The 18,417-nt window shown below is 42.7% G+C and overlaps 2 protein-coding genes across 5 annotated transcripts in view; one reads left to right on the top strand and one right to left on the bottom strand.

Moving 5' to 3' along the window:
* The window catches only part of LOC107323232 (uncharacterized), a 40,956-nt gene that overhangs the window by 20,270 nt on the left and 2,269 nt on the right, over positions 1–18,417 (bottom strand). For 2 of the 4 annotated variants that reach the window (XM_015882100.3, XM_015882101.3), the window contains exon 1: positions 3,357–3,541. The exons of 1 other annotated variant lie outside the window; for it this stretch is intronic. In XM_015882100.3, the coding sequence (XP_015737586.2) occupies positions 3,357–3,392 (36 nt within the window). In that variant the 5' untranslated portion in view covers positions 3,393–3,541. Of the gene's footprint in view, positions 1–3,356; positions 3,542–15,699; positions 15,792–18,417 lie in introns of those variants that run through there. One more of the 4 variants, XM_032448583.2, reaches the window with a different exon arrangement.
* MC3R (melanocortin 3 receptor) lies at positions 10,607–14,535 on the top strand. Its single transcript, XM_015881722.3, has one exon. It carries the CDS (start codon positions 11,122–11,124, stop codon positions 12,097–12,099), a length of 978 nt encoding a protein of 325 aa, XP_015737208.2. The 5' UTR covers positions 10,607–11,121; the 3' UTR covers positions 12,100–14,535.

The following is an 18,417-nucleotide window of genomic DNA, read 5'->3' as shown; positions in this document are numbered from 1 at the left end:
CCTGCTCTGCACTGCACAGAAACAGCACTCCATCAACACTGCCAGGGTCAGCCCTCCAAGAGCTAAGGGGACTCAGAATGAGTGGGGAGAGCCAAGTCATGACTGTATTCCTTTACAGAGGTCTCATGAATTTCTTGGCATTAATCTGACTGAAAGCCATTTGTCCACATGAGAAACGTGTAGTTTCAGCACACTTGCCTGATGTATTTTTGATCCAGCACAGAGCAATATTTTCACTCATTTTGAAGTTCAAGTTTTTAAACATAGAATTTAATCATAGATTTTGGTTTTCATCTACAAAAGCAGGTTGAAGAGGCTTAGAGGTAAAGCCTCTGAGGGCTTTCTGCTCACTCAGTGCCTTCCAGCTACAGTACACAACACTTTTGCAAACCAAATACAGCGCAGAAACTTAATAAGTGCCAGGATACGATGCAGTGATGGACCTCTTATGAAATTTCAAGTAGCAGCTTCCTTCTCTAAGCTGTGACTCCAAAGAAAACAGGTTGCTTTTTTTCCTTTCTTTTTACACTGCTTTGCTTTATTGTGGACATTTTACTTTTTCCCATCCCCACGCAGAGCACTGCCTGCATGCTGAACGTGTCGTTTATGTGATTTTAAAGACAGCAGATGCAATCTGGGTTGCCCTAGGAGTTCCAGTTCAGAGTTACCAACATTCAGCTCCTTACAGATTCACCATGTTGAAACTTGGCCCAAAATGTACCACGTGGATCCATATGTTTGCAGGGGAGTGGCAGTTCTTATAACTGAGGGTATTAAAAAAAAAAAACCAAAACCAAAAAACCCCTTCACTTGTAATTTCAATGCAATATCAATAAAGATGACCGATATGACATTTATATGTGGCAACACCATCTTCTGTAGCCAGTCATAGCGACAGACTAATATTATTTGTCAAACAGTGCTGCTATTCATCAAATAAATTATGCGTCTGTAATAATGTTTTGCATTATTTGTTCAGATCTAGAGCTGTCTGAATAATATCTGTCAACATTTATTCAAGGAAGGTATTAATCAAATAGTAGCTTGATTTCCCTACAAACACTGGAAATTCTGCCACTTTCAGTAGGAGATAAGGGAGCTCAAACATACTTTAATTCAATTTATTCTATAATGCATTAGTGATTAAGTACCATAACAACAAAAAACATCCTAAAGAGCTAGCCTCAAAAATATGTAGGAATCTAGAATATGAACTGGAGCGAAATGCATGCAGCACAGCTTGCAGTACGAAGTAGCACATCTCAACTGGCAGTTCTGCAGAACCTGCAAGCATTTAATTCATAACAACAGCAGAACCAAGGATACTGAACTGCCTTACAAATCCTCTGCCAATCCAGCCAACTCTGCCATGGCAAGGAGCAGATTTTGAAGACCTACAAGGTCCAGAAAGAAATCAGATTTCCTTTTTATCATCCAATGAAAACAACCCATCTCCAAAGCTATAGGAGCACCTCCTGAGCCTGTGTACATGTCTATGAATAAATAGATGAGAAGACACAGAATCCTTATCTAAATTGAACTGATCTGTTGACATATATATATATATGTATACACATATATATACACACATATATATACATATATATGTATACACCCAGTGAAAATCTGCTTTAAGCTACCTCAGAAAAGAACTGAAAAAGAAAAATCATCGAAGAGAGGTGGCCCTTAACTAAAAGTCTAACAAAAATTGGATGGGAAAACCGTGGGGATGAAGTACGTGAAGGTGGTTGCTAAAACCAAGTGGGGTGGAAAAGCTAAAGGGCTGACAACTGTTCCATGGTACTATCAGCCCCCAGAAGACACAGATGAAAAGTCTCAGGCAGACATATAATCAAATTTATAAAAGATTTCACAAACACACACAAAAACCCTTTGAGATGTTTTTCTCAGGCTCAGTTCAGCTTGGCAGACATTTTGGTGAATATACAACCTGAGCTTTGTGCTTTACTGGGGGCACTGGGGAGGGAAGGAAAGGAAAAAGTAGCACCACCTGGTTATGGTTTCCTGTTCTCTGCTTCTCATTGGTGTAAGCCCTTTCTGGCAGCAAATATTTGGCTATTTCCTACCCTGGCCTCCCCAGCAGTACCTGAAGAAATAAGAGCAATGACTTGTAAGCTGCACCTCAGGCTGTGCTTAGCACATGAGTGCTAAACAGTAAACACGTGGGTATGTAGATAGCAAGGAACAGGATAACGCTTTAGGACTGGGTTTGTGTCCTTTCAAACCCACTGTCACCAACAGCTTCTCCAGCTAGACCCTCGTCCCTCTGCATGTCAGTAAGATGAACAGTGCAAAATGGGACACACAATTTTATTACATTTCAGTTGTTATTACTTCAGGTGAAACCACTAACATCTGTCAAGCTAGATGACTCACTCTTTGCATGACCTATTACACTGCCCTCCACAAGATTTTCCAAAGCCATACACATCGAAGCTGAGGGAACCAAATGCATAAACTTGGCCTGTGCCCTTTTTCCTCTGTGAGAGCCCTGGGAGCAATAAAGAGGCTTTGTTCTCACTGTGCCATCACCCTGGGTTTGCCTCAAGCCTCACCTTGCAAACCTTTCCATGAACATCTCACACTTCTCAGTGAAAAGTAAGATTGTGCAAACAGGGCAGGATTCTCCTCAGCTCTCCCATTCTTCTCAAAGCACACAGGAACTGCAAGCCATGCAGTGCTGGGAACTTGCTCAGAACCAAGCACTCCATCACCTGCAGCTCACACATTACACACCTGTTGCTTCCACCAATTGCTCTTTAACCCGGGGACTCTCCACCAGAACTTGCTGCAGCCCTTCCCAGGGAAAGGGGAATTTTCCACCACTTATTTCACCAGACTTCCACACATTCAAGCAGAACGCTACAAAAACTACAAATCTTGCAGGAACGCTCTGACAAATTCAGTATTGCTGCAAGCTGATGTATTTTCAGTTTAGTATGTCAATCTGATCAAATACCAATATGATTACCAAAAACCGCATTTGCCTACAATGCAAAACACTTTTTTCCCACTCTCCTATTATCTTATGGAAATTCTTCCTCTCTCACAGCAGCAGAAAGACTGCTTTACTCCCTTTTTGTATCAGAAAACCCTTGCACATTTCACATTTGCCCAGTCCAAAACCACACAGTTTTATACCCACCATCCACAAACGCTTTCTCATCTATTAAACCAGACCAAGCTCACACCACATAGTAACCAATTACATTAAACACTCTACTGCAAATTTCCTACCAACAAAATACAAAGACACTGTCAGTCTCCAATACTCCACCTCATCCATTATGCACATTGAGCACTCCCACAAGAGCCATCACTGCTTCTGCCTTTACCTGTGAAAAAGCATCCTGTGTTCTGGTGTTATCCATGGCTGTGGAGATTCTGTTGTTTCACCAGCATCCCATTGGGTTACAGACTGTTCATTAACCAAACCTGCTTTTCCCCAGCACCGCTCTCTTCTGTTTTCTCTGCCTCTCTCATGAAATCTTGCAGCCCACAGTTTTTATTAAGCCTTACTTCCCTTTATGCTGAGAACTGAAAGAAACATTACTTCCTTACGGCAGCTCTGTGAAAAGACAAAGAAGTTGTTTGCTTTTCTTGAACCGATATTTACGTTCCAGAAACTTCCTGCAGTCGCTGAGCCATGAACAGCAACATTCTGATCTAGTGCTGCACATTGCATCCATCTGAACAGCCAACGCGTCCCTTCCCAAAACAAATTCCACATTAGATGTAAAAAAAGTTTGTCTGAGGAATTGCAATTACGAAGCTTGATCTTCACAGCCATAGCTCCATGCACAGCCATAGCTCCATGCACAGCCATAGCTCCATGCACAGCAGCCACTGTTAATGTATATCTTCAAACTCCAGCACGAATACACACACGTTGGATCAAAGCACAAACACACCTGCAGGTTCTCTTACAAGATGGGCTGTAAGGAAACAGCAACACTTTAAACTGTGCCTTTGTGATCTGTATTGGAGGAAGAAAATCCAGCAATTGGAAGAGTGAATTATCAGGAAGACATTCCTGACATCTTACCGCACATCTGACAGGTGCTGGTTAGCAGGTACAGACAAAATGCACATTGGTTTCCCCACCTGTAGGTGGTGACTTCTATCCAGACACAAGAAACCTGAACATTAGTTCAGAGGTTTAAAGCTCTGAGTGGATACAGCCCACAGATTCACTGCTGTTTGGAATTCCTTGTGCTCCAGCGGCAGGTAAAAAGTACATATATATACGTATTTATTTCTCACAAATTAGATTTGGAAAATTGTGCCAGGAACTGAAAAAAAGTATTTTAGTTTTGCTGATGGGTCTCATTTCAGTTTCATGGCACTGGAAACAATTTTACAAGTAGGAGAAGAGGAAGTTGAGATGTTCTGTTCAGAAGGGGCAGCAAAGAGACCACCTGTGGATCCAGGCTGCCCCAGCTCTGCATCACTGCGTGGATTAATTAAAGAATTAATTAAAAGAAAGGTCAATATGCAGTAATAAAAACAAATTTCTAACATTTGAATTAATTAAAAAATACGTCCTACTCTCTGACAGAACATTAGCTTAACAAAGGGCAAAAAAGTAGCATGGCTCAACTACATCCAGCCCTTCTGAAGAAATACCCCATAAGGGACTGCCTGTCCTTTGATGCGTTCAGTTCTGACTGCTCTATACCATGCATGACAGATTGAAAATTTTCCACTAAACTGGAGAGTGAAATGATGGGAAGCACGTTTCTGTGACAGATACCTGAAGCCATTTGGTTAAAATAAAATCGCAACTAATTCACCCAGAACAAAATCTGTAATATCAGCCTATTCCCCCTTAGAGATGTCAGCCCCTGAGGAACGGCCATTTTCTTTTGGAAAGGAAGAATTGAGGAACTTGTTTTATATAATGGGATTATGGCAGTGTAGAACATTTTAGAATGGGAAAATGACAGGTTTCTTTCACGAAGGTTCTGTGGTTACCAGGTTTTCCTCCCTCCGCTCTCTGCTGAGCAGCCCTTTCTGTGAGGTTACAAAGTACCTGAGGAAGCAATCAATCAGATCAGAGCCCAGTGCTACTTACAGAGCAAACGTTTTCAATTAATCTGAAGTCATTAATTACACCTTTCTTTAATAAAGGATCTGGAATAATTTTCTTTCCTTCTTCTATGTTAAATGATTCAAACATATGCCAGGATTCTGTTTTGCAGCAAACACACGGGAACATCCTTTACTTAACCAAACCATTATCCAGCGAGGAGGAATACAGTGCAGAAAAGGGTTTCAAATCAACAGAGATGAGCAAGGCAGCCTAAAACCATCTTTTATAAAGAGGTTCTTTTTTTCCTGTGGAATGGTGTTGGAAGAAGAGGAATCTGGATGCCCCCGTGGCATAAAGTGGGGTTCAGCCTCAAACAACAGTGAGTGCACCAGGGCAGTAATAGAAGGAAAGTGAGGTGAGGAGTTGTGTTAGTGGTGAACTGTGGAAGAATGAACTGGGGGAAATACAAGTAATTGGAGACAGAATAGTTCCATTTCCTAAAGGGAATAGGAAGAATGGATGTGCCAGAAGCAGTAGAGCATCTACTCCAAGGGAAGCATGTTGCAGTTCCAAATCTCATGTCTTAGACTAGCTTAATGTGTGCAGGAAGGAACTGTGTGAGATACAGAGTAAAGAACATCCTGGCATTCAGGTCTGACATGAAATTTGGAGCTGAAATGTACATTCTCCTCTTCATTTGATGTGATGGATGGATTGACTGTGCCAGGAAGTACTGAATAAAACTGGAAAACCAACTCACTGTTTCAGAAGGAAACCATTTTTTAAGCTTTTTTTGTCCTTTCCTCTTTCCCCAGTGAGAACCCAGCACAGGAATTGATGGCACGTCACGTTTTAGGTATTTCTATCTGACCCGATTCTGATCCTGCTTTAAGGCAAGAAAAATATTTATGCAAGAAAAATATTTATGCACAACAGACGATGCTCCCCTGAACCGAGAGATCCCCTGTGCATTGCATGCAAGAAAGTAAAGGAGGTGGGGAGATGAATGGAAGATTAACAGTTTTAAATGAAAACTGACAGTGTACGAGACCACGAAGCTAAATTCAACTCGAGAATGACATCTAGTGATGCTCAGTTGCTACTGCAGTATTATCGCCCATCAAACCTGCAGCCAGGCCCACGGTGCTGAACTGCTTCGCTTCTCGAAGTGGACTCCTGAGGTCACAGTAACAAAGGCTGCCCACAAGGTGGCACCAGACACTACCCTTATCTCAGGCTGGTAAGAAAAGTGGGCTAGCAACGAAGTTTAAGACAAAAAACATACAGAAATTAGACACCCTAGATTTAGAAGGCAGTCACATAATCCCATCATATTCACTGCAGAATGCCGGAAGTATTTCATTCCTCCTGCTTTGGTATCTAATTAACCAGTAAAGGAATGATAGCTCACCAGGTATGGGTGTAATATCCCTAGCACTTATACACACATTATATATGTTTAATATAATGTTATTGTGTATTATATTATCTGCATTATATGTTATATGCATACAAATATTTATATACATATAAAGCAATATCTAACAGTAGAAAACAGAAGAGAATAACAACACAGATGCAGAGTGACCGGGGGCAAGTGGAAGTAAGAGGGGTTCGAATATTCCCTCTTTCTACCAGATCTGGCTGGGTAGCAGCAACAACCTGCCCACATCATGGAGCAGACTGATGTCAGCCTTCACCTGGGGTTGAATCCTCTCTATTCCCCGTGCCAGGAGCAGGAAGGCTGCTCAGCATCTTCAGAGGTTTCTAATCCATCAGCAAAAGCGTCCTTGGTGAATTCAAATGAAATCTAATTACTGCTGCCCTCAGAAGTTAAGGTGGGAAATGGATGCAACCTTTTCACAACGGTACCTTTTCTTATCAAAACAACATTCAGTACAAAAACTTAATGTCAGCTGTTTCTCTCACATTAAATGGGAAAATGCGCTATTCAGAAACACCTCACTATGCATCAGTAAATACAAGGAAAGATGTGTAAATGACCTCGTGCATTTGAACTGGGGGAAGAAGAAAAAAGAACAAGAAATGCTGTGAGTCTAACGAGGCATCAACTCCTGCCTTCAGTGACAAATGGATACCAGGTTTCACAAATTACATTTGCTTTCTAGCACTACTTGGCTTTCCAAACACAAATGATTCTGTTTCTAACAGCAAACATTCCATACTTAGGCAGCACGGTTTGAGGAGAAACACACAGCTGATACCACAGATCTCAGAATCCAGAGAAGGGAGATGTTCTAACCCTCTCATTTAAATCTCATTCTGTCTTTGAAGGGTGAAGGGCACCAGCATGATGTACCTGTGGAGTTGGTTTAATGGGCACATAGGCTTTTACTAGTCCTAATTACTGCTTAATCATAAGAACTAACCAAAGGTTGTGTCGCTCTGCTCTAGAAACTATTTACAAAGAGAATGGAGGTAAAAAACATTGAAGATGAGTTTCTATTTACAGCCATAGGATGGTATTGACGTCACATCTGCTGAACACCAAAAGAACAGAATAGGAAAGACTTGGACCCAATGGACAAGACAAAAGTTAGGTTTAATCAATGGTTAAAATTAAAGGATATGTTCTGTCTGAAACAGCCCAGGAGCTCTCATCAGAGCCAGAAAGAGGAAACTACTATGGTAGTTTCCCACTGGTTTCAGGAAAGTCCCATACTCTGAAAGGAGAACTTAATGAAAAGCCACTTTTTATTGTGACTGTTTTCCCCCACAGTTTCTTTTTCCTCTTTTTTCTTTTTTGTCTGCCAAGGATGCTGCTTTTGTAGCCCTCAAATGGGCAGCCACACACATAGATATGATTTTAAGCAGCCCAGGGAGCAGCTGAGAACAAGTTCAGCACATGGCGCATCCTTAGGACTCAGCATTTAATAATAGCAGAAAAAAAGATTTGATTTCCTAATTAGTTTTGTTTTCTTTTTGCTGTCCTTATCTGTGCATTTCACCTGGATGGAAGCAACATGGGACTCCAAGCACAGCAATAAATGGAGGCCATCCTGCTTCTCTCCCAGTATCATCTGCGTATAACACCTGATATCATTGAACTCTGTCTGTATTCAAAGTCTTATGGCCACCTACAGGGCCTGGAGGGAGGGCAGCCAGCTGCATTAGCTGAACAGGGGTTGGACAGCCAAGTGTACACAGTGCTCAGCCACAGCACAGCAGGACAAGGAGGTTTATGAACACAAAGGCTGCAATGTTTTCCAGAGAGACAACGGAAATACTCCAGGGATTCTTGGCACCAGCGAAGCTGAATGCAGCTGGCTCAATCACGTCTGCTTGTCTTTCAACCTGTGCACTAGAGGATGAAACTGATGCTCAGTATTATCAGCCTGAAACACTTAAAATGCACTGAACATGACAAAGCACCTGCAGGTGCTGCTAAGTGCTTTGCAATCAGGTCCGCTTTGTCTCCTTTTGTACCTGGGTGAGAAGGAAAATTGCATGTAACCTCCAAAAGTTGAATCTGGTTAAACAAACCTTGTAACTGGCTGAAATTATAAGATACTCATCTAAAAGCCACTTCATTGCAATCACTACCAGACGTTCCTTCTCCTCACTAAGCACTAAGGCTGGCAGGCTGCTCCTGGTTCCAGCCAGAGCTGAATGGAAACTGAGCAAGTCCACTCCAAAAAAGTGCAAACTCTCCTGTAGCTGCATCTCCAGAAAATATGATTGTGACTATTAGAACAGCCTGCCTGTTTTGCATGACAATGGACGTGATCAGTAACTATATCTCTGCAAAAGCAGTAGAATTGGTCAGCTGAGCAGAACAGCCCCCTCCTACCTCCTGAGAATGAGCCCTAAGGAGTCTCTGTGTTGTGCAAACACAGCTTCTGCCAATCTTTGCAAAGACCTTGGAGTTGGTTGGAGCCTGCAATCAGATCCATGATGCTCAAACTGACACTTTTTAGTATCTAACGGCAAAGCTAATCATGCCATTAATTCATTTTGATATATAACCTTCAATTTCTGCTTTAAATTGTACCTCCATGTTAATGGCAGCTTGATTCCTGCTGACAGATGCATTCACAAAATCATAATGAAATGTGTTTAACAACCTCTTATTGTCAGGTTCAGCTGAAAGACGGGGAAATCTGTAGCAGCCTTTTAAAACAGTGCAGTGGGGCATTCTGGAGCTGATATTTACAGAGCAAAAGCTGAAAATTAATGTTTGGCCAAGGCTAAAGCACCACGAAACAAAGAAGAGAGTCATGGCTTAGAGATCATGTCCAGTCAATCTGGATACTCCCAGTACACCTCAGCCCTTGTGTCTGGACTCCCAGGACTGGATCTCATTGAGCCTCCTTTCACTCTTCTGCCTCCTTTTACAATTGATGCATTCTTCTTCCTGCATGTAATTGAATTTCTTTTAAGCAAAAGTTCTATTTTGTTGGGGGTTTTGTGTGTGTGCGTGTATGTGCTTTATTATTAAACAAAAAGTAGTAGGCGTTTCTACAAGAAAGAAGTCCCTGTCAAAAACGCCTGCCAGGTTTCCCTTGAAGAAAGATTCAGCTGCAAACTCTGCTGGATTTTTCTACCTTTGAGTCATTTCTCCAGCTGATGGCTATTTATGGATGAAACCATCACGTTCAAAACAATACATCATATATGATGATTCATACATGCTTTATACTGATCATGACTCAAATCTGGTTTTGCATTTTAACTAGAGTAACAACTTCATTTAATTCTGAATTCCTAACACAAGTAGCACAGCCCATGGCTGCATCCAACCAGGTGGGGAAAATAGGATTCTAATAGTTCAAATTGCAAAACACTCCTGGGAATTGGTTTTCTTGTGGGTATCTATAGCATAAATGCCCCTACACCAGCAGGTGACCCAGAGCCAAACCCAGGAGGACTTTGCCTCAATGGTGAGTGCTTCTTCTCACAAACAGGAGCTGTGCCTCCCATCCTGCTCTCAGCCCAGGAGGCTCCAGCTGCCGCTGCACAAGACACTAATTCATTTCAAGCTCTGTCCTTCGTAATGTCCCATCACGTCCACAATGGCAAAGCTCAAGTGCAATGAAGTCAGAAGGCAGGAATACTTCAGGCCATTGGACATGCTTCCAAGGAAACCAGACCTACATAAAATTTCCATTCTTACAAACTGAACAATAGAAGAAAAGAAGAAAAAAGAGGCAATTGAACTTGAAGAACCCCATCCTTGAAGGCTGAACTACCACGGATTGCTTGAGAGTGATTCAGCTACAAATTAACTTCCAGGTAAGCAAGCAGCTGAGGCTCCAGCCCCTGGAAAAACCCTTTGCTGCCTATACACAACAACGTGCTTCTGAAGTGGGGGTGGAGGAGAATAAAAGCCCCATAGAATCAACTAGCAGGAGCCAGAGCTACACATCTGCGCTTTGCTTTATTTGTGAGCAAATATAGGAAAGAAAATTAACAAATCCGAACCATCTGGAGGCACCATCACATCCTCATCCTCATCCCGGGACCAACGCACCGCGGCGGCTGCATCCAGCAGGGAGCGCTACGCGGGTTGCGCTGAGCCGCGCTGTCACTCAACGAGCCGCCCGCTCGGCAGTGGCCGCTGCTCGGCGAGGAGGATGGAGTAGGAGTTGGTTTTCCTCTCACACGTGTATAAAGCCCTTGGGGGGGGGTTGTCGGTTTTATGTTGTTTTACCTTTCTTGCCATCGAAGCCCTGAGTTGCAGCAGCCCGCTCGGCAGCACAGCGGGGGCTTTCGGCGGCAGATTCGGAGCCGGCATCGTGCTGCTGCTGGCTTCTCTCTTCAGAAGAAGCAGCTTGATGCCCGATTTTAAGTTCAGTTCCTTCCGAGGCAGAGCAGCAGCTGGGACTGACACGAGACTCACTGTAAATGAAGATTCTTCTTTTTAGGTTTCTGCTTGCAGAAGTGACCAACAAGAACTCCTGCTTGATTTTGCCCCTCGTGCATTGCAGCAACTTGGAAGGAATCGTTTTTCCTTTTGCTTTTTTCTTTTTCCCTTCTTCCCCTTCTTTCTTTTCTTCTTCTAAGCTTTGCTCTGCCGGCTCTGTTATCTCCTGCAAACCTGGCTGACCATGAACAGCACACACTTTGCCTTTTCATTTCAGCCTGTGCTGCTTAACGTGACCGAGGATGTCAATGACTCAATTCTCAGCAACAGAAGCAGTGATGGATTTTGTGAGCAGGTCTTCATAAAAGCTGAGGTCTTCTTGACTTTAGGGATCATCAGCCTGCTGGAAAACATCCTCGTCATTCTCGCAGTGCTGAAGAATGGAAACCTACATTCTCCCATGTACTTCTTCCTCTGTAGCCTGGCTGTGGCAGATATGTTAGTGAGCATGTCAAATGCCTTGGAGACCATCATGATCGCAATCCTGAGCAGCGGCTATTTGGTCATCGATGACCACTTCATTCAGCACATGGACAATGTTTTTGACTCAATGATATGCATTTCTTTGGTAGCCTCAATTTGCAACCTCTTGGTTATAGCCATTGACAGGTACATAACTATTTTCTATGCTCTCCGTTACCACAGTATCATGACTGTGAAGAAAGCTTTAACCCTAATCGTGCTCATTTGGATCGCCTGCATCATCTGCGGCATCATATTCATTGCCTACTCAGAAAGCAAAACAGTCATTGTCTGTCTCATCACCATGTTCTTTACCATGCTCTTCCTCATGGCCTCCCTTTATGTTCACATGTTCCTGTTTGCACGCCTGCACGTGAAGCGCATCGCAGCCCTCCCTGTGGATGGGGTGCCCTCCCAGCGGACCTGCATGAAGGGCGCTGTCACCATCACAATACTGCTGGGTGTCTTCATTGTTTGCTGGGCACCTTTCTTCCTTCACCTCATTCTCATCATTTCTTGCCCGATGAATCCATACTGTGTCTGCTACACTTCACATTTCAATACTTACCTGGTCTTGATAATGTGCAACTCGGTAATCGATCCGCTCATTTATGCCTTCCGGAGCCTGGAGATGAGGAAGACTTTCAAAGAAATAGTATGTTGCTGCTACAGTGTAAGCGTGGGACCGTGCATGCTGTGAGCTCCTGGCTTTGTGTGGGAGCAGAGGAAGCATACAGTAGGTGTATGAATGTGTACATGGATGTAGATACATAGCAGCTTCATTTTAAAGCACTGTTTGAAGAAAGGGCATGGGAAAAAAGCTTCTATTGAATGCCTTGATTTATGCTTTTCAAGGTGAAACAATTCAACTAAATGATTTGAAGCTATTTAAATAGCTGTAACAAAGTGAAGTTCGAAGCAGCTTGCAAAATAGATGAAAAAAAATATGTGAAATAAGGAAAAATAGAATCCTGAAAGTGAATGTTACCCTACAGAGAATGGGATAATATTCCGTCTGTCTCCTCCATCTGCACCTGTTGCTTTATCTCTGTGCCTCTATCAGTGAAGTCAGTGCTTCTTAAAAGATTCCCTTAGGAACCTCTCTGGAAAGCTCCTCACCCACAATCAGATCAAAACACTGAGAGGTGACAGCTTTGCTCTGATGTTGCCACTTTTTAATAAGGGAACAGGCTGACATTTGTGCTGCTTGATATAAAGCAAATCAAGAAAAGTCTTAAAAGGATGGAAGCAAACCATCCCCGGCACTGAACTATGGCTTCTGTAACGTCAGCTCAGTGAGAACAAACGACTGTATGACAGTTGGATTTACACAGCTGATGGGTGGGAGTGACTCGTTTGAAGACGGCAATTCCATTCCTTATTGTGGGACAGCAGTATTATATCCACAGAAGTCTTTGAGAAAGTGGATTGCACTGATTAATGTATTTGGTATGCTGACCAATCAGATGTCTCATTTTGATAATTATTATCCAGTGATATTCCTCCCTTGAGGATTTCCAAGTCCAGGGGAGGTCTGTAGACAGAGCTGAATATAATGAATAGCTAAAATGCCAAATCACTTTACACAAAGCTACAGTAAATCTACACAGACTCTTTGGAAGCAGCCATTCGGCCGAGTGAGGTACCTGCTTTACAGGCAGATGTGGTCTGTGCACTGATTAGTGTATGTCCTGAGTCAGTCTGTTTTTACTTAAAGAGCTTTAACCTGACATCAGTGGATGAAGACTCCTGTGCTGAAATCAACATGTCCTTTGCAGTCATTTTTATGTGCAAGTTGTTGGCATGTAAAGCAAACATCTTCAGCTACAGTAGTTCAATCTGTTCCTCTCCTGGTAGGAAAAAACCACATGAGGGGCCCTCAAGTAGCATCTCATAATGGAGCAAAGGCAGACATGAGTTGTGTGTATTACAATGTACAGGCTGTGTTGCTGTCATCACAGTGCCACACTAAGAAAACTATAAGCCATGTTAAAGTCTGCTTAGCAGCCTTCTGATATCTTGCTTCTAGTAAGGGCAGTTGCCTGAAACCCTCAGGAAAACAAAGTCTATTGCTTTCAAGCAGCTAAAAGCTCTCATTTGAATGTAAGTCTTTCTCTCATTCTTCCTTCCATTGCAATTGCTGCATTGTTAGTTCTGGGGCTCTCACTGTCGGTCCTGCAGACCAGAGCCTCCCAGTCCCTCCTTCCTCCAGTTCTGCATTCATACATCATGGCCTGGCCCAGCCCCCAGCTGACGGGATTTTACTGCTGCTCTCACTGCCCACAGGAAAGACATGTCGCACTGGTTCCAAACACTGGCCTGGAATATTTGTTTGAATATGTTTTATTCTCCTACAACACGTATAGAAGACATGCTAACTTTCTAATCCTGTGGAGCTTATCATTTCCATAGGGTCAAGAACCATCTCTCCCTGTGCTCCAACCCCATTCTTCTCATCAGCCCAAACCGACCTCACGTTCACCATTTCCCTTGCACTGATCACACCTGAAATTCCCTTATCAAGTTCTCATCTCCTCCCATAAAGCCATTCCCCAGCCAACATTCCCACTGTTCCACCACTCACCTAACGTCATGAATACATGTAAAATAAAAGAACTGTTAAAAATAACAACCCACACCAAGGTCCTTTGGGCACATAGCAGAACAGGTATAGATGGCATTTCTGCCATGGTTCAGGTGGCAACCAGAGAAAAATCCCAACAACCAGCAGAAAGCTCAAGCTGAGTGCTTTCAGCCCATATCTGCATCTCACAAATCACAGCTGGGCAGTAGTAAAACCTGTTTTGTTGGCTCCAGTTTTTGCAACAGCAGACGTGGTACATTAAGATGAAATCAGCAAAGAATGTCTCATAACAGACCTTTCCTTACTGTGCAAAACTATACCTACTTGTAAAAATCCCTACCTGCTGTCACTATTATGTACCTTAATTCTACAGAGCATGGTTTGCCACGATTTCCTGCCTCAGGTTATTGTGTATTTAGCTCTTCTTGTGCCTCATGTCTTATTTTTCTTTTTAAACACAATTTGAGATGAGACTTTGATTCACGCTGTGCTGCACATTTGAGCAAAAAATAAATAAAAAGGTCTGTTGAATAAAGCAGTCTGAAGACATCACTCAGGATCGTGTTTGCTTTTGCTGGAGCACCACTCCATGTCAAACCACAGTCTGTGTGATCTGGTTCACAAGAGCAGAAATAGAGTTCAACACTGGGAAAAAAAACCCTCCTCATTGTACATAGCAGCCACAGAGACAGGAGTGAGAAAAGGAGCTCCTCCATCCTGCATGCAGATGTGATGCAAAGAGCCCACAAACCCCTCCAGCACCTCTCCCACCACTTCCAGCACTGGGCACCAGAGGCTCAGCTCTCCCCCACAGGGATGGATTTGGGGTTCTGCTGTTTCCCTTTGAGTAGGGCAAGAAATGGCAGAGATAACACCCCCTTCATGTAAAGATGCAGTTAGTGTGGATTCATTGATTCCATCTCTTTGCACAAAAATCAGTTTGCTCGAAGATTTGTCAAAAAAAAAAACAACAAACAACCCTCATATATTCAGACAAATACCTGAATTCTCAGTTGCACCAGTAATTCACCAAGTCAGCTCTGCACAGCATGCTCTGCACATTAAAGCCAGCCTCACCTCTTTGATAAAGTACTAGCACAGCATATGCAATTTTTCCATCATTAACTGTCTAAGTATTTTAGAATTCAAAACATTTGTCCTAATGGATAAATAACAAAACTCAGGCACAGAATTCTGCAGTAAGCCAGTCATTGCTTGGCCCACTGGTACAAATATCTTGACTGTCAGAGTTCAGGCATTAAAATACAGCCCTGTTTTTTAAGTTTTATAAAGGACATTAAACAACCAAAGGCGTGGAGCAAGGAAGATAGAGCAGATTCTCCATGCTAGAGCTACAAGTGAAGCCCTTCTAGCACAGGGTAAGCTCATAACCCAGAGAGCTGCACGTCACTGTGGTTTTTGGCTGGGCTGGAAGGGAATGGGGTCACAGAGAGCTTTGAAGGATTAAGGCAGATTCCTGTAATATTCACACTATTCTGAAAACACTGATAACAAAAGCAGACCTGCTCATTGCTTACTCAATCACATCACTTTGCTTGCACCAGTAGAGATCACACCTCCACATTCTGCAACAGTGATATAACACCATGGAAAGCACAGCAATGGCAGCAGAGCACCAAATTCCTAGACTGCAGCAAATAAGGGTTTGCTGAAATGCAACAGCCATAGAAAGAAAGAGGAAAAATAACTGCTTACCTCCAAAAGAAGGTAGAACCATAAAGATCCCTAGCAGGAAACGTATGCCAACCCTTAAACGAGGGCTGGAAGTGGTGGATCCTGGCTGCAGCCCTTCCATCACTCAGTTGCACTGCTTACACCTGAGCTGTGCTGGGTTGGCCCTGCTTCCCCACCCAGTGCTCCATCACTACTTCAGACTTTGACTCAGCCTTTCTGGTGCAGGTGATCAAAGCATACTTAATATCTGTTGTGCTTATAAGCTGCTCCTTGTGCCAGAGCTATATGTTTGTTGTAAGCAGTTCTGAATTTCTGAGGGTTTTTCAACTAGAACGTTTAAAATAAACCACATAGAACACATATTTCATTTCTCTGTTTATGAAAAGCAAATAGATTTTGTTTGAAGGTATTTCTTTCTCTTGTGATTATGAATAAGAAGGCATTTATAAAGTCAGATTTACTCTGAAGAGCCTCAAACCCACAGTTCTTCCATTTCAACTGTATAAATCATAAACAGTCAGTATTCATCTTCAAGCACTAACTGCTGCTATTTCTAGTGTGCTCTATACTCTTCTATTGAGTCAGTGTCGGAAATAAATATTCTAGGAAAAGTAAAACATATAGAACAGTTCCCTTTCACTGCAATGGGTATAATAAGCAGCATGATACTTTCAACCCATTAGTAATGTAATTACCACGGTTGTGAGGATGCACTCTGGGGGTGAGCTGCAAGTGAATCATAAAGCCAGAGGCCAAGCATAATGGACCTGGGGCTGCGTTCACATATTAGCTTGAATTAAATGTGGCCAAATCCACATGTATCATAAGGAACAAATACTTCTTTAGACCTGCAGCTTCTCAAAGGTACCAAGAGCTGCAGGTAAAGCCAAACTATTGCAGACCCTCAGCCTCGTGCACCTGCTGTTACAGTTTCCTATCCATGCTAACTCACTCATCACAGTTCCCATTTGCACAAGCAGTTGGGCAACAGTTTCAGGGTTTCTCTACCTTCAAAAGCTTCACTGCTGAAACACTGAAACCAAAGGAGCCCTTACATTGCGAGCAGATAATGAAAGTGGTGAAAAGGAGCAGCTGGGGGCATCCTTCTGAACAGTTGTTTCCTGTGATGAGGAAAGGCAGTGAGGGTGTATTAGCACTCATTTCCTTGGGGGTTCATACTGTACCTTAACAGAGTTTTGCATGAATGTCAGCACACGTTGCTTAAAGCAGTTGGGTTACACGCTGAGAAAAGCATCTAAGTGTGATTTGGAATAAGAGCATCAAGAGAGTGCTTCCCCTGCTGCAGCATGAGCTCCCATCCCAGGGCTGCGTAAGCTGTGGCTGCAATTAACTCCTCTGTTCCTTTTGTAATATCTTATTGCATGATGGTGGCTGTTCCTAAAAGCTAATGGCATGAGCAGGGAGGTTATTTTACTGTCTTCCTCAGTCACTGAAGACTTTTGCACACTTTTTAGAAAATTCCAGATAGAACACTGCTTCCTCAGACACGGCAGGAGCTGCTCTCCTCTTTGGCTACAGAGGGAGCTGGCAGGTCCTGCTGGTGGGCACACATTCATCTAATTGCTGGTTTTGCTGAGGTGAGCACTGATTACATTGTTCCGTGTTCAGGGACCAAAAAACAGGGCAGAGTTTTTGGAGATAACTTCGTTTTGATCTCTACCCCAGGTAAGTAAAGTGAATCTGCATAAAACTCTGCAGATCTTTACCTTTCCAAATTAGCCATTCAATAATGACTAGAATTCTGAAGCTGTGAGTTAGAACACATTGTACTTGTAAGGGTTGCACGAAAGCCCAACGTAACCTTAAAACTTCAGTCCTTAAGGTAGCAAAGACCAAATGACAGCATTGCTTGGAGAGAAATAGCCACCCATACAAATCCTGTATGACAATGCTTGTACAGTGGAAAACAATGCACTCTCTCTTAATGAAAAGGTATTCAAAAAGAAACTAATTATCTCAGACATGAAGGATTTTAAACACCATGTTTTGACCTAAGTGCAGCTTCTGGAGCTGAAGAGTAGTAAAAGTACTGGAAGTCCCCATGTAGGAGAGATGTTAAAAAGCAGCTCAATTATCTGAAGAACAATCTGTGAAAAGGCAATCAGTTTCACACAATGGTTTGATTTAGGAATGCAGACCTGAGGATGAGGCTTTGTTTGCCTTATTTTTATCTTGTAGACCAGAAAAACCTTAATTGGTACTGCAGGCTTTCTTACTTAAGCACCAAAACATACCAACCTCAAGTTTCCATCTTTGAAGGTTCTGCAAGGCTCAGGTAGAAGCAGGGGAGGGATTGGGGGGAGGTTAGGGGGGAAGAATGAATCTGAATTACTGTGAAATAGTAAAAATAGCAGAGCTGGCAGGGAGGATATTTTGCTCAGGAATTGTATTTTCTGGATTGAAACAGCCCAGAGACACTCAGGGAAAAGCATTTCCTGGGGTAGCTGTGTGACAGTCGTGTGGTTTGTTTTCTTAAATACAGTCCCTGTGGTAGTTCTCCTTAATTAAAAATTATTCCAATATACTGAAGTAATACTTTACTTCTAATGTGGCAATTACTCCCAATTTGCCGCATAATTGCTCATCAGGAAAGGCAAATAGTTCCCAAGGCATCTACACAAATATTGCCATTTAGAAAATTACTCCACTAATATCCCACCCGCTGTTTTAACTTTCCGGAATCTGGTAAGGGTGCACAGCACCAAAGGTGATGGCGTT

This window comes from Coturnix japonica, chromosome 19, assembly GCF_054131305.1.
Source record: "Coturnix japonica strain WE chromosome 19, WE-NBRP24, whole genome shotgun sequence".
In the NCBI taxonomy this organism is placed as follows: Eukaryota; Metazoa; Chordata; class Aves; order Galliformes; family Phasianidae; genus Coturnix; species Coturnix japonica.
This window is presented reverse-complemented; position numbering and strand designations above follow the sequence as displayed.

Coding starts and splice junctions, on each gene's coding strand:
- MC3R (XM_015881722.3), top strand. CDS start 11,122: ATGAACAGCACACACTTTGCCTTTTCATTTCAGCCTGTGCTGCTTAAC.